Here is a 14,216-nt window from a genome sequence, read left to right as displayed (position 1 = left end):
GGTTTCCCTCCTTCAATGTAAATTCCTTCTTTTTTAATAATCCAGTAGCCCTGGCACATCCTGACAGAACTTCAAGTCAAGGAGCCTAATTTTACATAGAAGTTATCATATTGACTTCAAAATTAATTCTATTCACCAGCAGCATTCTTCCTTAGCAGGACTGGGAAAGAATAAGGAGGGAATGTCATTTATAAGAAACTCACCTGGAACCACACCAGGCTTTGGACTTTACAAGCATGTCACATAATCCTTACAATAAACATCTGGATAGGCATGCTTCATTTTACAGATGAGGAAACAGGTTCAGGTGAAAAAGTGGTACAGTCAGTGGTATAGTCAGACATTGTCTACATCCACGTCTGCTTCTGTCACCTAACCTTAGCACAGTCGTTGGGTGCTGACACTGTATCCATGTATCCAACAGGACTGAGTACATGGTCAAAGTGCCCCAAGTTTCACTGGGCTCTGGACATGCTTAGAATGGATGCTTGTATGTATGAAATTAGCAGCTAGAAAACAATCCTCAGTGCCTTTAAATAATTCAATTCAAGGTCCGCCCAACTCTGGGTTTCATGAGCCTGTTTTCTCTTGCAACGATTTAAGCACCGTTCCCATAGCATGAGACTAAATCAAACCTTTGAGTTCTAAATGTGCCACACAGCCATGGTCATGGTTATACATTAGAAAATGAAGGAAGAGATGATCTTTAACCATATAGAAATGATGAAATCTACTTCTTGTTGATGAAAGCCAATCCTGGCCCATTTAAACAGTGTTGACAACTTCACTGGGGTCCAAGTAGACTGAAATACATATATCAGAGTGAGTCTCACATCGCTGTGCAATTACTTGTTTACCTAGTCCACCATGAACTCAAGAGTGGAAATGATTCATCCATCCCTGTATCTGCTATGTCTAGCCCAAGGCCTGGCCTCTACTAGTCCTGCAATCACTGTGCCAAAAGGGCAGGGAGGCCACATCTTCTGACCTCCTCTAACCCCACAAGAGGAAAACAGAATCACCATCAATAGCCCAAAGTCTAATCCTGCGAGGCCAGACATGCTGCCTCCCTCCAGCCCTTTCACCAACCGTTCCTCCCAAAGCACCCACCACCTCTCTCCTGGGTTTGATAATTCTCTGCAGTGGCCACACAGAAATCACAGATTATGGGGTTTATTAGGGAAGCACCAGGCTAAAATGCAAGTTCAGGAAAAATGCTCAGTCTCTCTCCCAGCCCACAAGCTCTCTCCTAACAGTCTCTCACAGTCTCTCTCCCAACAGTGAGTGTCCCTCGGTGTCTCACTCAGCAATGCGTGTCTCTTGTGTCTCTCCCAGCAGCGTGTGTCTCTTTCTTTCAGCAGCACATCTTCCTCAACCAGCAGTCAGAGAGAGAATTCTTCTGCCTCTAGGAGGCCTCCTTTTGAGCCTGGCAGAGTGGCCAAATTAACTGATCATAACATCAGAATTCTAAGCACCTGAGAGAGAGCAGGAACCTCCCAGAACATTGCTTTGTGTTACGCCCAACAGAAATACCCCAGGTGGATAACTTTTACAATCAGGGGCTCCTCAGTTGCTCACAGCAAATTCCACCACAGAGTTTACAAAGACTTATGGCTAGAAAAGCCACACTAAGTAATTTACTATACTGCACACTGTCTCCTGAATGATCACTCAGCATAACTTGAGTCTGATCAGCAGGTGTTTGGGGGCACACATATCAAACCACAAGTCCCTGAGTGGCACACATGGGTTATGTGCTCGGCTGCTATCCAAAAGGTCAGAGGTTTGAGTCTACTCAAAAGTGCCTCAGAAGAAAGGTCTGGCAGTCTACATCCAGGAAATCAGCCACTGAAAAGGCTATTGGGACACAGTTCTTCTCTGACACACCATGTGTCAGAGTTAACTTGACAGCCACTTGTCCATCAAAACTAAAGGACTGAGATTTTTTTCAGGACATTTCTTCCCAGGCAAATAAGGGGTTGGAATCATAGCACACACACAAAAAGAAAAGACTTCCAGAAAGAAGCCTGGCAGGGCTTGCAGCATCCCAGAGTTACCAAGGTGAGGAATCAGCCAGAATTGAGGCAGAGGGCAGAAGTCACAGAACCAGAGTTCACACCAAGATCTTGACGTTTCCTCAACAGAAGTTGTGTTTGTAAGCGCTATTGGAATATCTATTTTAATCTTGTTTTGAAAATGGTAATGTTTCTCACGTTATAAATTAGTAAGACTCTTCATTCTTTGAAAGTATCACAAAAGCCACTCAAAACTATAGTGTCAGCAGGACTGAAGTTCTTAATGCTTATTTAAATAACTCCTCTGTTTTATGTGGTAAGAATTATGAATATGTGAACACACCACCTTGTCCACAAGGAGACAGTTCCTTACCCCAAGGGAGAAGGCAGCCTGCACCCAGGCTTCACAGTGCTTTTGAGCACTTGAAGAACCTGGCATGGAGTAAGAGCTCAGTTGGGTGAGCTGTCATCAGAAACTATGTTCTGAGTCCACGTGTTAGGTGAGGAAAACCTACCAGAGAATTCTTATCACCCTTGGGCCATAAGATGTCCTCTACTTAAGAACCATGAGAAAACATAGAAAAATCTGTGAAACTTCAGACACACTATCACCTTCCCTGACAAATCAGACAGTGGGGAGCAGTGGCTGTTGGTGGCTATCTCAAACCTCCTGAGTACTCACAGTTTGAGCACCTGCCAAAGGTGGCCTTCTGAAAGCAACTGCCATTTGCAAACACAATGTGCTTTTGTCTAAGGGATTTCTCTAGAGGCAATGCCCCAAAGGGCAGCTCTTAGCCAGTGAGAGATGGGAGTTCAAGGGTAACTCTGGGATGTTCTATATTGTGCCCCAAGGTTCCCCAGGAGGATGGACCCTCAACTGCCCTTCTCAGGAGCCTGCTTGAGGAGGCATCTTTCCTGCCCTATTTTACCCACTTTCCCCAATGTTTCTCATTTCCTCATTTTTCTTGGAATCACCTCCTAACACCTGCATTCTCAAGAGGAACACAAGGGTTCTTGGAGGTGGGAAGGAAACTCTCTCTACATATCAAGCACAGATGTCATACAGGACACAGAGATATACAGGTTACCTGTGGTGTTCAAATTCCACGGAGTGGGGCAATTAGAAAAAAATGTCTAGAAAGACTGCTTGTTGCCAGGTGCTGTCTGACTCATAGCGACTCCATGTGGGAGAACAGAGCTGCCCCACAGAGTTTCCTAGGCTGCAGTCTGTACAGGTCTTTGCTCCCATGGAGCCACTGGGTGGGTTCAAACATCCAACACTTAACCATTGTGCCACAAGGGTTCCTTGAAGGATTTCTTAGAGGGGAGACAGCAGAAACAAGAAACAAGATTGAGCAGCCCTGTGACCAACTGTGCTGAACTTCCTGTCTCAGGGACAGCTTCTGGGGGACTCAAGCTATGACACAACTTAGACAGCACATTTCATGAATCATTTCATCTAATCCTTTCTATAACTGGAAGGCTGGGAATATTACACCCATTTATCGTAAGAGGCCACCTGGGTGGTGCAAACAGTGAAGAGCTTGGCTGCAAACTAGAAGGTTGGCAATGCAAGTCCACTCAGAGGTGCCTTAGAAGAAAGTCCTGGAGATCTACTTCCAAAAGTTCACAACCATTGAAAACCCTACAGAGTACGTGAACACATAAACAGTGACACAGGAGTTCACCGTCAATTCAAATCAACTGAATGGCAACTTTTTTTTTTTTTTGGTTATCAGATGAAGAAACTGAGGTTGTTCTATGAGAAGTTCATGATGGCATGATGGCGAGTCAGTGTTCCTGAGTGCTCAGCCCTACCTTAGGAAAATCACCTCAAGTGCTTACCTCAACAAGGCACAGAGCAATAACCCTCCAAATGAGACATGTCGGTCACTGTTACTAACGAAAGGAAATCAAGTTGCCACGGATCAAACAGATGGTGGTGCTGCCCCAGGGGTGGCATTGTAAACCGTCCAACTGGATTAAAACACTCATTATCATTAATATGATCATTAATACAATGCAACTGGAAGTTAGGTTCCATGGAGATCAGAAACTATTCTATGACTCTTGGTCAATGGCTGGATTAGGGAAAAGGGTGGAGAAAAGGGGGTCTTGGCACTGAGAATTGTAGCAGAAAGGGAAATCTCCTCAACCAGAAGCCAGGCTCAGCCTGAGTATGGATGCCCCACCAGTCAGCCTCTCTCTGTTTTTACCTTTCTTCTCTTCATTCATTAAGAACCTACAAGAATCAAGAAGAAAATGCTTCTCTGAGCAATAACCCATGTTGTCCTCAAAAGGAAACATTCTGGACAACCATCCCTAGCCCTTCTGAGATAAGATTCCACCAGGCAAAACTATACTTTGGTTGGAATTTGATCCGCATCTGGAGATAGCTGTAAAGCCAGAGGAAAGATGCTCTGGGAAGACTGTTCCCCTGATGCAGAGCTGGTGAGGCACCACTAGGGAAGCAGCTACACTGAATGGAGGCTTCCCTTGGAAAAAGACCCACTTGGGTGCACTCACCTTGTCAGCAGTGTGACCTGAAGCAAGTTCAAACTTCCCTGGGCCTTAGTTTCCTCTTCCCTACAATGAGAAGGATGACATTGCTGTCATGTGTGGACACCTTCCAGCTCTCAGGGCCTCCAGTTTTCATAATCTACCAAGTGCCTCCCTCAACACCAGCCCATTAATCCCATAAAATATTGTTAAGTAACTATCTGTTTAGATTCATTGATTATTAAGACCTGTTGGCTTCATTTTTTAGATTGGCATCACCAGGTGGAAGAAGCAATGCAAACGAAACCACTGCCGTAGAGTAGGATCCTACTCATAGTGACCTCTCCTTGAATTTCTGAGGTGGTATCACTACGGAAGTAGAATGCCCAACCTTCCTTCTGGGGAGTGGCTTGTGGCTTTGAACCACCAGCCTTCTGGTTAGCAGTCAAATGCCTTAGGCACTATGCTACCAGAGCAGCGTGCCATAACTGATATATGTGCAGCTGGAATTTTTGGAAAGGGCAGGAGTCAGGATATAGATAGTTTGATAGCACTGAGTGATTTTCCATTAGAGCAGACAGCCGAGGCTGGAGAAGCATAATCCTCTAGTTCAGTGCTGTCAAGTCTTACTGGAAGAGATTTCACCCCATGCCCCAAGAAGAGGTCAACAAAAGCATAAATGGACTTAAAGCACTGCAACAAATTTACAATCTATGGAGTCAATCAAAGATGCGGAAGCTCTACCACAAGCCTGCTTGCTACTCAACTGGGGCACTGGCTTGGGAAAACCAGTTGTGTTGACTGTTCAAACTCAAACCCCAAACCCACTGCCATCAAGCCAATTAGGACTTACAGCAACCCTGTAGGGCAGAGCAGAACTACCCATAGGGTTTCCAAGGCTATAAATCTTCATAGAATCAGACTGCCTCATCTTTCTCCCATGGAGCAACTGGTAGACTCGAACCACCGACCTTTAGACAGCCAACTGTCTTCGCTGCTATGTCACCAGAGCAGATTCATTTAAAGGGAACTGACATAATGGTTTAGGTTACTAACACATATAAAGCAGATTACCCTGATGTGGAGCAGATGGTGGTATTGCCACCAAAGTGATATTATACCTTGATTATAACACTAGTCCTACCACCTTTCTGTCAATTTGATGTACTGTAGTAGCTTGCATGTTGCTGTGGTGGTGGAAGCTATGTTACTGGTATTTCAAATATCAGCAGGGTCACCCATAGTGGACAGGGTTCAGTGGAGCCTCCAGATTAAGACAGGGTAGGAAGCAAGGCCTGGTGATCTACTTCTGAAAATTCACCAATGAGAAACTCATGGATCACAACAGAATACTGTCTGACACACTGCTCAATCTTCAGAGGAGGACATCATGTCTGGTGAAATGGAGAGGGCCAACCAGGGTGAGGGAGACCCTCAGGGAGACAGACAGGCACAACAGCATGATGGACTCAATTGTGCCACTGATTGCCAGGATGACACAGGCCCAGATCTGTTGCACATAAGGTCGCCAGAAGTCAGAGTGGACTTGACAACAGCTACCCATCTACCTACCAATCTATCACATTGGTTATCATTGAGATGCTGGTTTTATATGCAACAACTCAATAGTTATGCTCTTACTGAGTCCAGATAATTTTACAGGGCACTTAGAGGTGAGGGGAGGTAACACAAAGGAGATGGGATCCCAACCCTGAGGCCGTCAGTAGGTAGAGAAGCCCATGGGAGGAAGCCAGCTGGAGCCCACGTCTGTAGGCTCCATGAGTCAGCTGCAAATGATTACTCTTATTCTTCATTCATCACCTACAAGCAAGAAGCAATCTTCTTCCTGAGTTAGAACCCAATTTGTTCTCTAAAGAAAACAAACTCCTCTGACCTTTCTGTGGCAGAATGAAAAAGTCCCACCCAGCAAGGCTACAATTAGGATGGAATCTGATCTGCGTTGCATGACAGCTGCAAAACCAGAGGTGCTGAGAAAACCTTCTGTTGACTTCAATCTTGTTATTTCCAAACCATTTTCTCCTCACCCTGCCAAAAGGCAATCACCACAGGAAACTGACATGCCCATGTCACTGGTGCTGAGTTATACTGTTAATGGGTCACCAATAAATATACAGGGAGGATCAGGTGAGGCAACACCTCACAGGAAAGGTGGCAAATCTGTGTGTGGAAAATGCTTAAGCTCTGCTATGGATTGAGTTGTGTCCCCAAAAACTATGTGTTGTAAATCCTAACCTAGCCTGCGGTTAGAATCCCATTCGGGAATGGGTTGTCTTCATTACAGTAATGATGCTGGATTACTATAGGGCTTGTCATGAGTCAATCTCTTCTGAGATATTAAAAAAAGTTTAAATGCAAACTAGCAAGCAAAGATGGGGTAAGACAGATGCCAAGACACATGGAGATCTCCAAGGAACCAGGAAGCAGAGGCTGAAGAGAAAGGATCTTCCTCTGTAGCTGACAGCGACAGAAAGCCTTCCCCCAGAGCCAGCACTCTGATTTCAGATGACTGGCCTCCTGAACTGTGAGAAAACAGAGCTCTGTTTATAAAAGCCACCCATTTGTGGATTTGTTAAAGCAGCACTAAAGAACTAAGACAGAATTTGGTTCCACACGAGTGAGGTGCTGCTCTAACAGATACCTCAACTGTGGAAGTGGTTTGGGGATTGGGTAATGGGTAGATGCGAGCAGAGTTTTAAGGTGCCTAAAAGTAAAAACCTAGATTGCCTTGAAGAGACTGTTGGCAGAACTATGGACAACAAAAGAAGGAAGTGAAGAGAGTTATAGAGAAAGTCTCTATCATGTTAGAAGATATGTATTGTGCCAGCAACCACATATTGCTAGAAACATGGACATTAAATGTGCTTCTGGTGAGGCTTTAAAAGAACATGATGAACATGTAATTGGACGATGGAGGAAGGGTGATGCTTTTTATGCAGTGGCAAAAAAACTTGTCTGAATTATATTCAAATATTTAGTGGAAAGTACAACTTGTAAGTGATGAACTTGGATATCTGGCTGAGGAGACTTCTAAGCAATGTCTTAAATGGGCTGTATGGTTTCTCCTTGCCACTTACAGTAAAATATGAGAGGAAAGACATGAGCTTAAAAATGAATTGTGTGCATTCATCGCAGCACTATTTACAATAGCCAAAAGAGGGAAACAACGTAGGTGTCCATCAACTGAAGAATGGATAACCAAACTATGATACATACACACAGTGGAATACTAGGCAACCCTAAAGAATAACGTAGAATCGGTAAAACACCTCATAATGTGAATGAACTTGGAGGACATTATGCTGAGTGAAATAAGTCAATCACAGAAGGACAAATACTATATTAGTCCATTATTGTAAAAAGTCAAGGAAACGTTTATATATGAAAGTTTTCTTTATTGGTTACCAGGGGTGGGAGGGAAGGGGAGGGAACACTGTTAGATAGATAAAGACAAGTATTGATTTGGGTGAAGAGAAGGGCAATGTACCAAATGTGAGTGATCAACATGGTGCAACTGAGGAAGAAGAAGACATAGAGAGTGCACAGGAAGTAGAGACAACAAAAATGAATCTTTTTGCACATACAGTACTGCATTGTCAGTGAAGGCAAACATGGATATTCGGGTGGACGGATAGGTGGACAGGCTGAATTATTAGGCATGTCTATGCAGAGGGGAGTGTGCACAAGACCATGTATAGGGTTGACAGACAATATTTCTACAAGTGTATTGGTATGTTCTGTAAGAATTCCCAAGTATATAGTAAAGCAGACAAGGGACAAGGTTGTAGTCACTTCTTGGCCACAGCCAGCTACCCAGAGGAACTGAGTAGTTGAACCTGTGGGCTCGGGACCATAGTCACAGGGTACATCAAGCTCAACTGGCATAACATACTACATAAAACATTGTTCCACCTCCTACTTTGGCAAGTTGCAACTGGGATCTTAAAAGCTTGCAAGCAGCCATCTAGATGCAATGATGGGTTTCTCCACATCCAGAGCAAAGAAGAATGAAGAAAACCAAAGATTCATGGAAACAATTAGTCCAAGTGATTGGTACACCATGCTATCCTCAGCTATAAGACTATGAAACCAGAAGAACTAGATGGTGCCCGGCTACCACTGTCAACCACTTGGAGGGGGATCTATGTAGGAGATCCTGGATAGAGTGGAACAACAATGTGGAACAAAACTCAAAATCATTCAAAAAAAAGAAAGAAAGAAAAGGGACCAGGTTGGCTGGTGTGATAGAGCTTGATGGAACCGCTGAGACTATGGCCCTTAGCTGCCCTTCAGGTCTGGAATTGAACCCACACCTGTGTCTTCCAGCCAAACAAAAAACAGGCATATGAGCTGAATATTTATATTAGGTAGATACATTCCTTGAAGAGAACAATCATGGGAGGATAGAAGTACTGTATATGCACAGGGAGACAACTCAGGGGGCAGGAGTGCACGGAGGGAAGGACACAGGAAAGAGGTAACTATGGGGAGGAAGTGAGAAGGGAGCTGTTGCATTGTGGGAAATTGTAGTCAATGTCATGAGACAAAATGTATGTGAGCTGCTGTATGGCAAGTGAATTTGCTCTACAAACTTTCACCCAAATCACAATAAAAAAAAAAAAAATGAAAACAGAACTTAAAGATCTGGAAAATTCAGTTGTACAAACTAAGGACATGTATCGTAGAATTTTCACCAAAGACATGGCACACAATCTTTTGTTAAAGAGATTAGGCCTGTGACTGGCGGATTTAACCAACTTCCACAGAAGAAAAACCATCAGCTTAGATTGAAGGGGGCAAAAAAAAAAAAAAAAAACAGACAAAAGAAAAGAATGCTGTTTGCCTCTTGGAATTCTTCAGGCAGGAAACAGCCAAAGGAGCTAAATCTGTTATTTCCCAAGAAAAGGGAAGGACTGTCCCTGGAGCAGCTTGAAGATCAGCAGAACTGTTGGAAGCAGCATGGGAAGCAGACCTTCAGGAAGGCTTGGTTTCAAAGGGTGGGGCCATGGTCTCCTGGATCTCAAAGGGTGAAGCCACAACCTCCTAAGGTTTCAAAGAGTCCAACCTTCACCAATTCAGTTCGTTTGGAGTATGGGGCTGTTGTTAAGGTGTACTGGGGGATGGGGCTGCCATGTCCAAAGGGCAGAAGAATGGGGCTTGCTGAGATCAAGGGAGTGGAGTTGCCACTCAGATGGACTAGGAGAGTGGGGCTGCCCAAAACTGAGGGAGCAGAGTTGCTATCTCAGTGGGCCTGGAAGGCAGAGCTGAAGCTCAGGGCCAAGGGTGTCCCTCTGGTCAACATGCTAATTCACCAGACAGGACCTGAAGTCCCCTCTACCTCATAGAGAGTCTCCTCCAACCTCATCTCTCTCCACACAGTCTGGTCTACCAGAGGTCTCTGGATCCAGCCACCTCAGAAGCCAGCCACTCTGATGATCATTTCCCTTTGGTTGGTCAAGAGGAAAATGATTGACCATACCCAGCTGGCCATGGAGAGATGGTCAGGGCAGCTGGGTGCCAAGACGAAGGAGCTTCTCTCCACTACCTCGGCAAGAAGGAAGTCCCTGGCAACCTCGAGAGCCACAGTGTCATGTGTGCCCAACAAAGAATATGGAATATACTGTGGACTGACAGTAGACTAAACAAATCAGTCTTAAAAGAAACACAACCAGAATGTTCCTTAGAAGTGAGGATGGCAAGACTTCATCTTCCTTATGTTGGACACATCATCAGGAAGGACCAATGGTCAGCAAAAGCAAGGGAGACCCTCAATGACATGGACCAGCACAGTAGCCACAATGGATCTGAACATACCGACGATCATGAAAATGGCACAAGACCAAGCAAGCTTCTGTTCTGTTACACATAAGGTCACTGTGAGTCAGAGCCAATTCAATAGTAACTAACAATTCAGATTCAACTACTGAATACCAAGTTCCTGAAGTTGGACTAACTGCATCTGTATGTGCTATTTCCTTTAAGCCTGGATACTACCCTTTGACAGAGCCTTGCTATTGTCCCCAATTTACCAGTTGATGGCTCATGCACAGTCCCAAACCCTTAAGGCAGAGTCCAGATGTGAACCCCAAGCCTAGTACATTGTCCACCAACACTGGAATCCTTTACAGCCAAGAGACTGAAGAAGCACAGACCTCACTGGGCTCAGAGATGGCCCCCCACCTGTGTCCCTCCTCACAGTTCACTCTCAAGACTTCCAAGAGTTATTATCATAATTAAAATTCTGTAACACTGACTTCAGCTACTTTAGGTGCTTGTTGTGATAGTAGTAAAGCTGTACACCACAAGTCTTGGTTCACCAGAAGCCTAAGGGAATTCTTTCACCCATGCATTCAGCAAACACTGACTGAGTTCCTACCATGGGCCACATAGCCTGCTGGTCATTGAGATCCAAAGAAAGACGACATAGTCCCTGCCCTTAAGCAGCTCACAGCTGGCTGGGGGAGACAAGCAAACAGATCAGCCCAACGCAATGTGCAGAACAGTATGGTTGGAAAAGCTGCTGAGGACGCCAGCTCTAGCCCCACCTGAAGGGCCAGGGATGTCTTCCCAGGGGAGAGGACCCTGGAGCTGGATCAAGGTGAAGGTGAGTAGCCAGAAGAAAAGAAGGGATGGGTACCGAAGGCCAGGGGAGCAGGGTTGGTGTGAGGGGGACTTTGGTTTCCACATTTAATGAAATCTACCTTTAGCATAGAGAGAAAACCAAAATCCTATCTCCTGGGTCTAGTTCCTTAAAAAAAAGGATGCACTAAACTGTGAGTCCATGGTAAGCCCAATTTTCTGGTCCCCTTAGGCCATTAGCTACAGCCCAGGATAGGATAATGGATACTTTGAAGCACAGATTTCAACGCCTTGCAAAATCCTGAATCATCAGTGAAAGGTTCCATTATGCTCTCTCGACTAGACTTCATCCTAAAGCCAGAGGACAAATATAGGATGCATGCTTGAATATCCCAAACTCAAAACCACCCCAACTCAGATTGTCCTGTATAACTAACTCCCAACCCATCAGCATATGCAATCCCACCACCACAAGTCCAAGCCATTCCACATCTCCCTAACACTCTACTTCTCCAAGCCCTGCCCAGCCCCTGCTCAGACTCCAATGCCATTCCCAGGCATTTGCCAACTGCTAGCTAGGAAAGGAGGGACAACACCCTGTATTAGCAATGGGGGCAGAGGTGCAGGGACACCTACTGGAACACCCAAAGTTGGCAGAGAGTAAGAACTGGGATCCAAGCTCAGCAATGGAGCTGACCCGTTTTCCATGGGGACTCCGGAATGTTCTTGCTGTTTGAGTTCAGATACTTTTGCTTCTTAGCTTGTTCATGTCCTCATCTACAAAGCAGAAGCAGTAATTCTCACCTCATAGGATCGAGGTGAAGAGTAGGTGGAGTAAATACATTTGCATGGATGAAAGTGCCTAATTAGATGTCCACTTTTTCCTTCTGCCAAAACCTGGACTCTTCCTGGGTCCTCTTGGGAACCTGAGGCCATGGGTCTTAGCATAATCAAACCTGCTTCCTTCTAGAGAAGGATAAAGTTGACGTTCTGTCAATACCAGGCCTTGGCAACTTCTTCCCAGACTGGATAAGACAGAGCTAGGGGTGCTGGCTGGGAAAGGGGAGAGCAGGGAAGGAGGAAGGCCACAGCTCCATGGACCTCACATCTGGACTCAGCCAATAGTTACTGCATTCCATTACATGTGAAAGACCTGTGAATCTGTGTACGCCTGGGTGCATGCAAATAATTTGCTGTACCTTTTTTTTTCAGTAGCACATATTCCAATGTTAGCATCAGTTCAGTTTAACACAGTGCTAGACAGAGAGGTGCATGTATTTTCCATCCCTTTTATCCCCTGAAGAAAGCAAATGAAACAGCATCAGTTGCTAACCTCTCTTCAGCCTGATCCCCACCCACACCCGCAAATACACACACAGACGGACACCAAAGCCTGGACGGCTCAAAATCCACGTTCCTGGCTGGCTGCCTCCTGCTCTGCCGGCTCCTCAGTTGCCCAGGAAGCACCATGTCCTCTCCAGACATCCCTCACCTCTCACCAGAGAAACCTGTTGCTAAGTCTGAGGGCCTATGCGGATGCTCCCACCTCGTGGTGGAATCTGGAAAAGCGCTTCCAGCTGGAAAGATTGGCAGATGAAGTCACTCCGAGGCTCCGCGAGCCCCTTCAGACCACCTAAATCAGGGGTCATTCGGAGGGGCACAGAGAGAGCGATCTGCCCACTAAAGCACAAGCAGGGTCAGGGTCATGGCCAATTCCTCGCCAAACCTCTAGTAATGTTTCACTGGAAGCAGCTGTCAGGCGGCTGAGCCCCAGCCAGGAGGCAGGACGGGAACTGGAAGTGCCTACCAGCCCCGAGGTGTGTGCTGAATGTCCACAGTCCCAGTCCTGGGCGAGCAGCCACCGCCCATATGCTCCCCGCCCCAAAATACAGGAGGGTTTCCCATGGGGATTTTCAGGTGCACCGGGGAACCCATCTTCCCCTGGCCATGCATTTGCACCCTGACTAACAAGGTCTAGCCTAGACCAGGGTGCCCTGGGGGCAAACCTCCAGCCCAGGCTACTTACCATCCGGGCTCCGAAGCCCAGGCAAAGCAAGAGAAGGGGTGGCAGTTGAGGCTGAGCGGCTATCAGAACCCAAATCATGGAGACAGTTTCACCAAAATAACCCCGGGCCCTCAACTCCTGGCTCTGGGAAGGAAGCTTCAGCCCTCAGTCTAGGCTTAGAGCTTGATACACACACACATTGCTCTTCAGTCCCCTCGAAAGAACCCAGAGACTTGCACCAGTCCAAGCCATCAATTAGAGCAACATCAGATCCCTAAATCAGGACGGAGCCCTAAGAAAGACAGCACAAGCAAGCAAGCAACACGCACACGCAGCCCACCACAGGCAGTGGTGCACCACTCCCACCCCAACTCCAGGATGGATCCTGTAAACTCGGTGGCGAGCAAGAGAACAGGGACCCACCACAGGCAGGAGCACAGCGCGCCTGGGAGGATCTACTTTATCCACATCTCCTTTATCCTGTTCATTCCCCCAAATTAATCGGAAAAGCCACCTACTGACACCCCGAGAAGGTGCCATAAATGCGCACTGGCGCGCGCATATACCAGCCCCAGCTCCAAATTAGCTGGGGCACCACGCTAACAGCCGGAGAGCGGCTCCGACTCACACGCAACAGAGAAGCCCGCACCGAGGGCGGGCTGGGCTCCAGTCCAGCCAGAGAGCGCCCCAGGGCTCCGGCCCGCAGCCCGCGCCCCACCCTGCGCGGCCGCCGCGGGGCGCCCGGAGGCCGAGTACTCACACCAGCGCGTGGTAGAGCAGCGCCCAGCCCCGCGGTCTCTCGAGGGCATCGTAGATCAAAGTTTGGATGCGCCGGTACTTGGCGTTGTTCCTCTTGACCGGGCGGCTCAGTGGGGTCTTGGCCAGGAGCCCGATGCCCTGCGGGGTCCTCCGCAGCCCCTCGTCCCGGCCGCCGCCTTCCAGGAGCAGGGTCCCGTCTTTGTCAGCGCCGGCCCCGAGCACCAAGGTGACTTGCTCCACGTCGCCAGGCGCCAGCCCCACTTTCCGCTCCTCGTCGCCGGCCGCCGCCGCGTCCCCTCCAGCCGGGTTAGCGGCCCCGCCACCTCCGCCGCCCCCGTCGT

At 47.1% G+C, this 14,216-nt stretch overlaps 1 protein-coding gene across 1 annotated transcript in view; it reads right to left on the bottom strand.

The window, feature by feature from the left end:
- Nucleotides 1–14,214, bottom strand: part of KCNQ3 (potassium voltage-gated channel subfamily Q member 3) — a gene marked incomplete at its 5' end in the record, with an annotated part of 342,271 nt that extends 328,057 nt beyond the window's left edge. The window contains one exon of the mRNA XM_007940577.2: nucleotides 13,877–14,214. Within this exon, the coding sequence (XP_007938768.1) occupies nucleotides 13,877–14,214 (338 nt within the window). The remainder of the gene's footprint in view (nucleotides 1–13,876) is intronic.
- Nucleotides 14,215–14,216: the final 2 nt, after the last annotated feature.

This window comes from Orycteropus afer, unplaced genomic scaffold (assembly GCF_000298275.1).
Source record: "Orycteropus afer afer isolate SDZICR_OR568_19922 unplaced genomic scaffold, OryAfe1.0 scaffold00069, whole genome shotgun sequence".
NCBI classification, from domain to species: domain Eukaryota; kingdom Metazoa; phylum Chordata; class Mammalia; order Tubulidentata; family Orycteropodidae; genus Orycteropus; species Orycteropus afer.
This window is presented reverse-complemented; position numbering and strand designations above follow the sequence as displayed.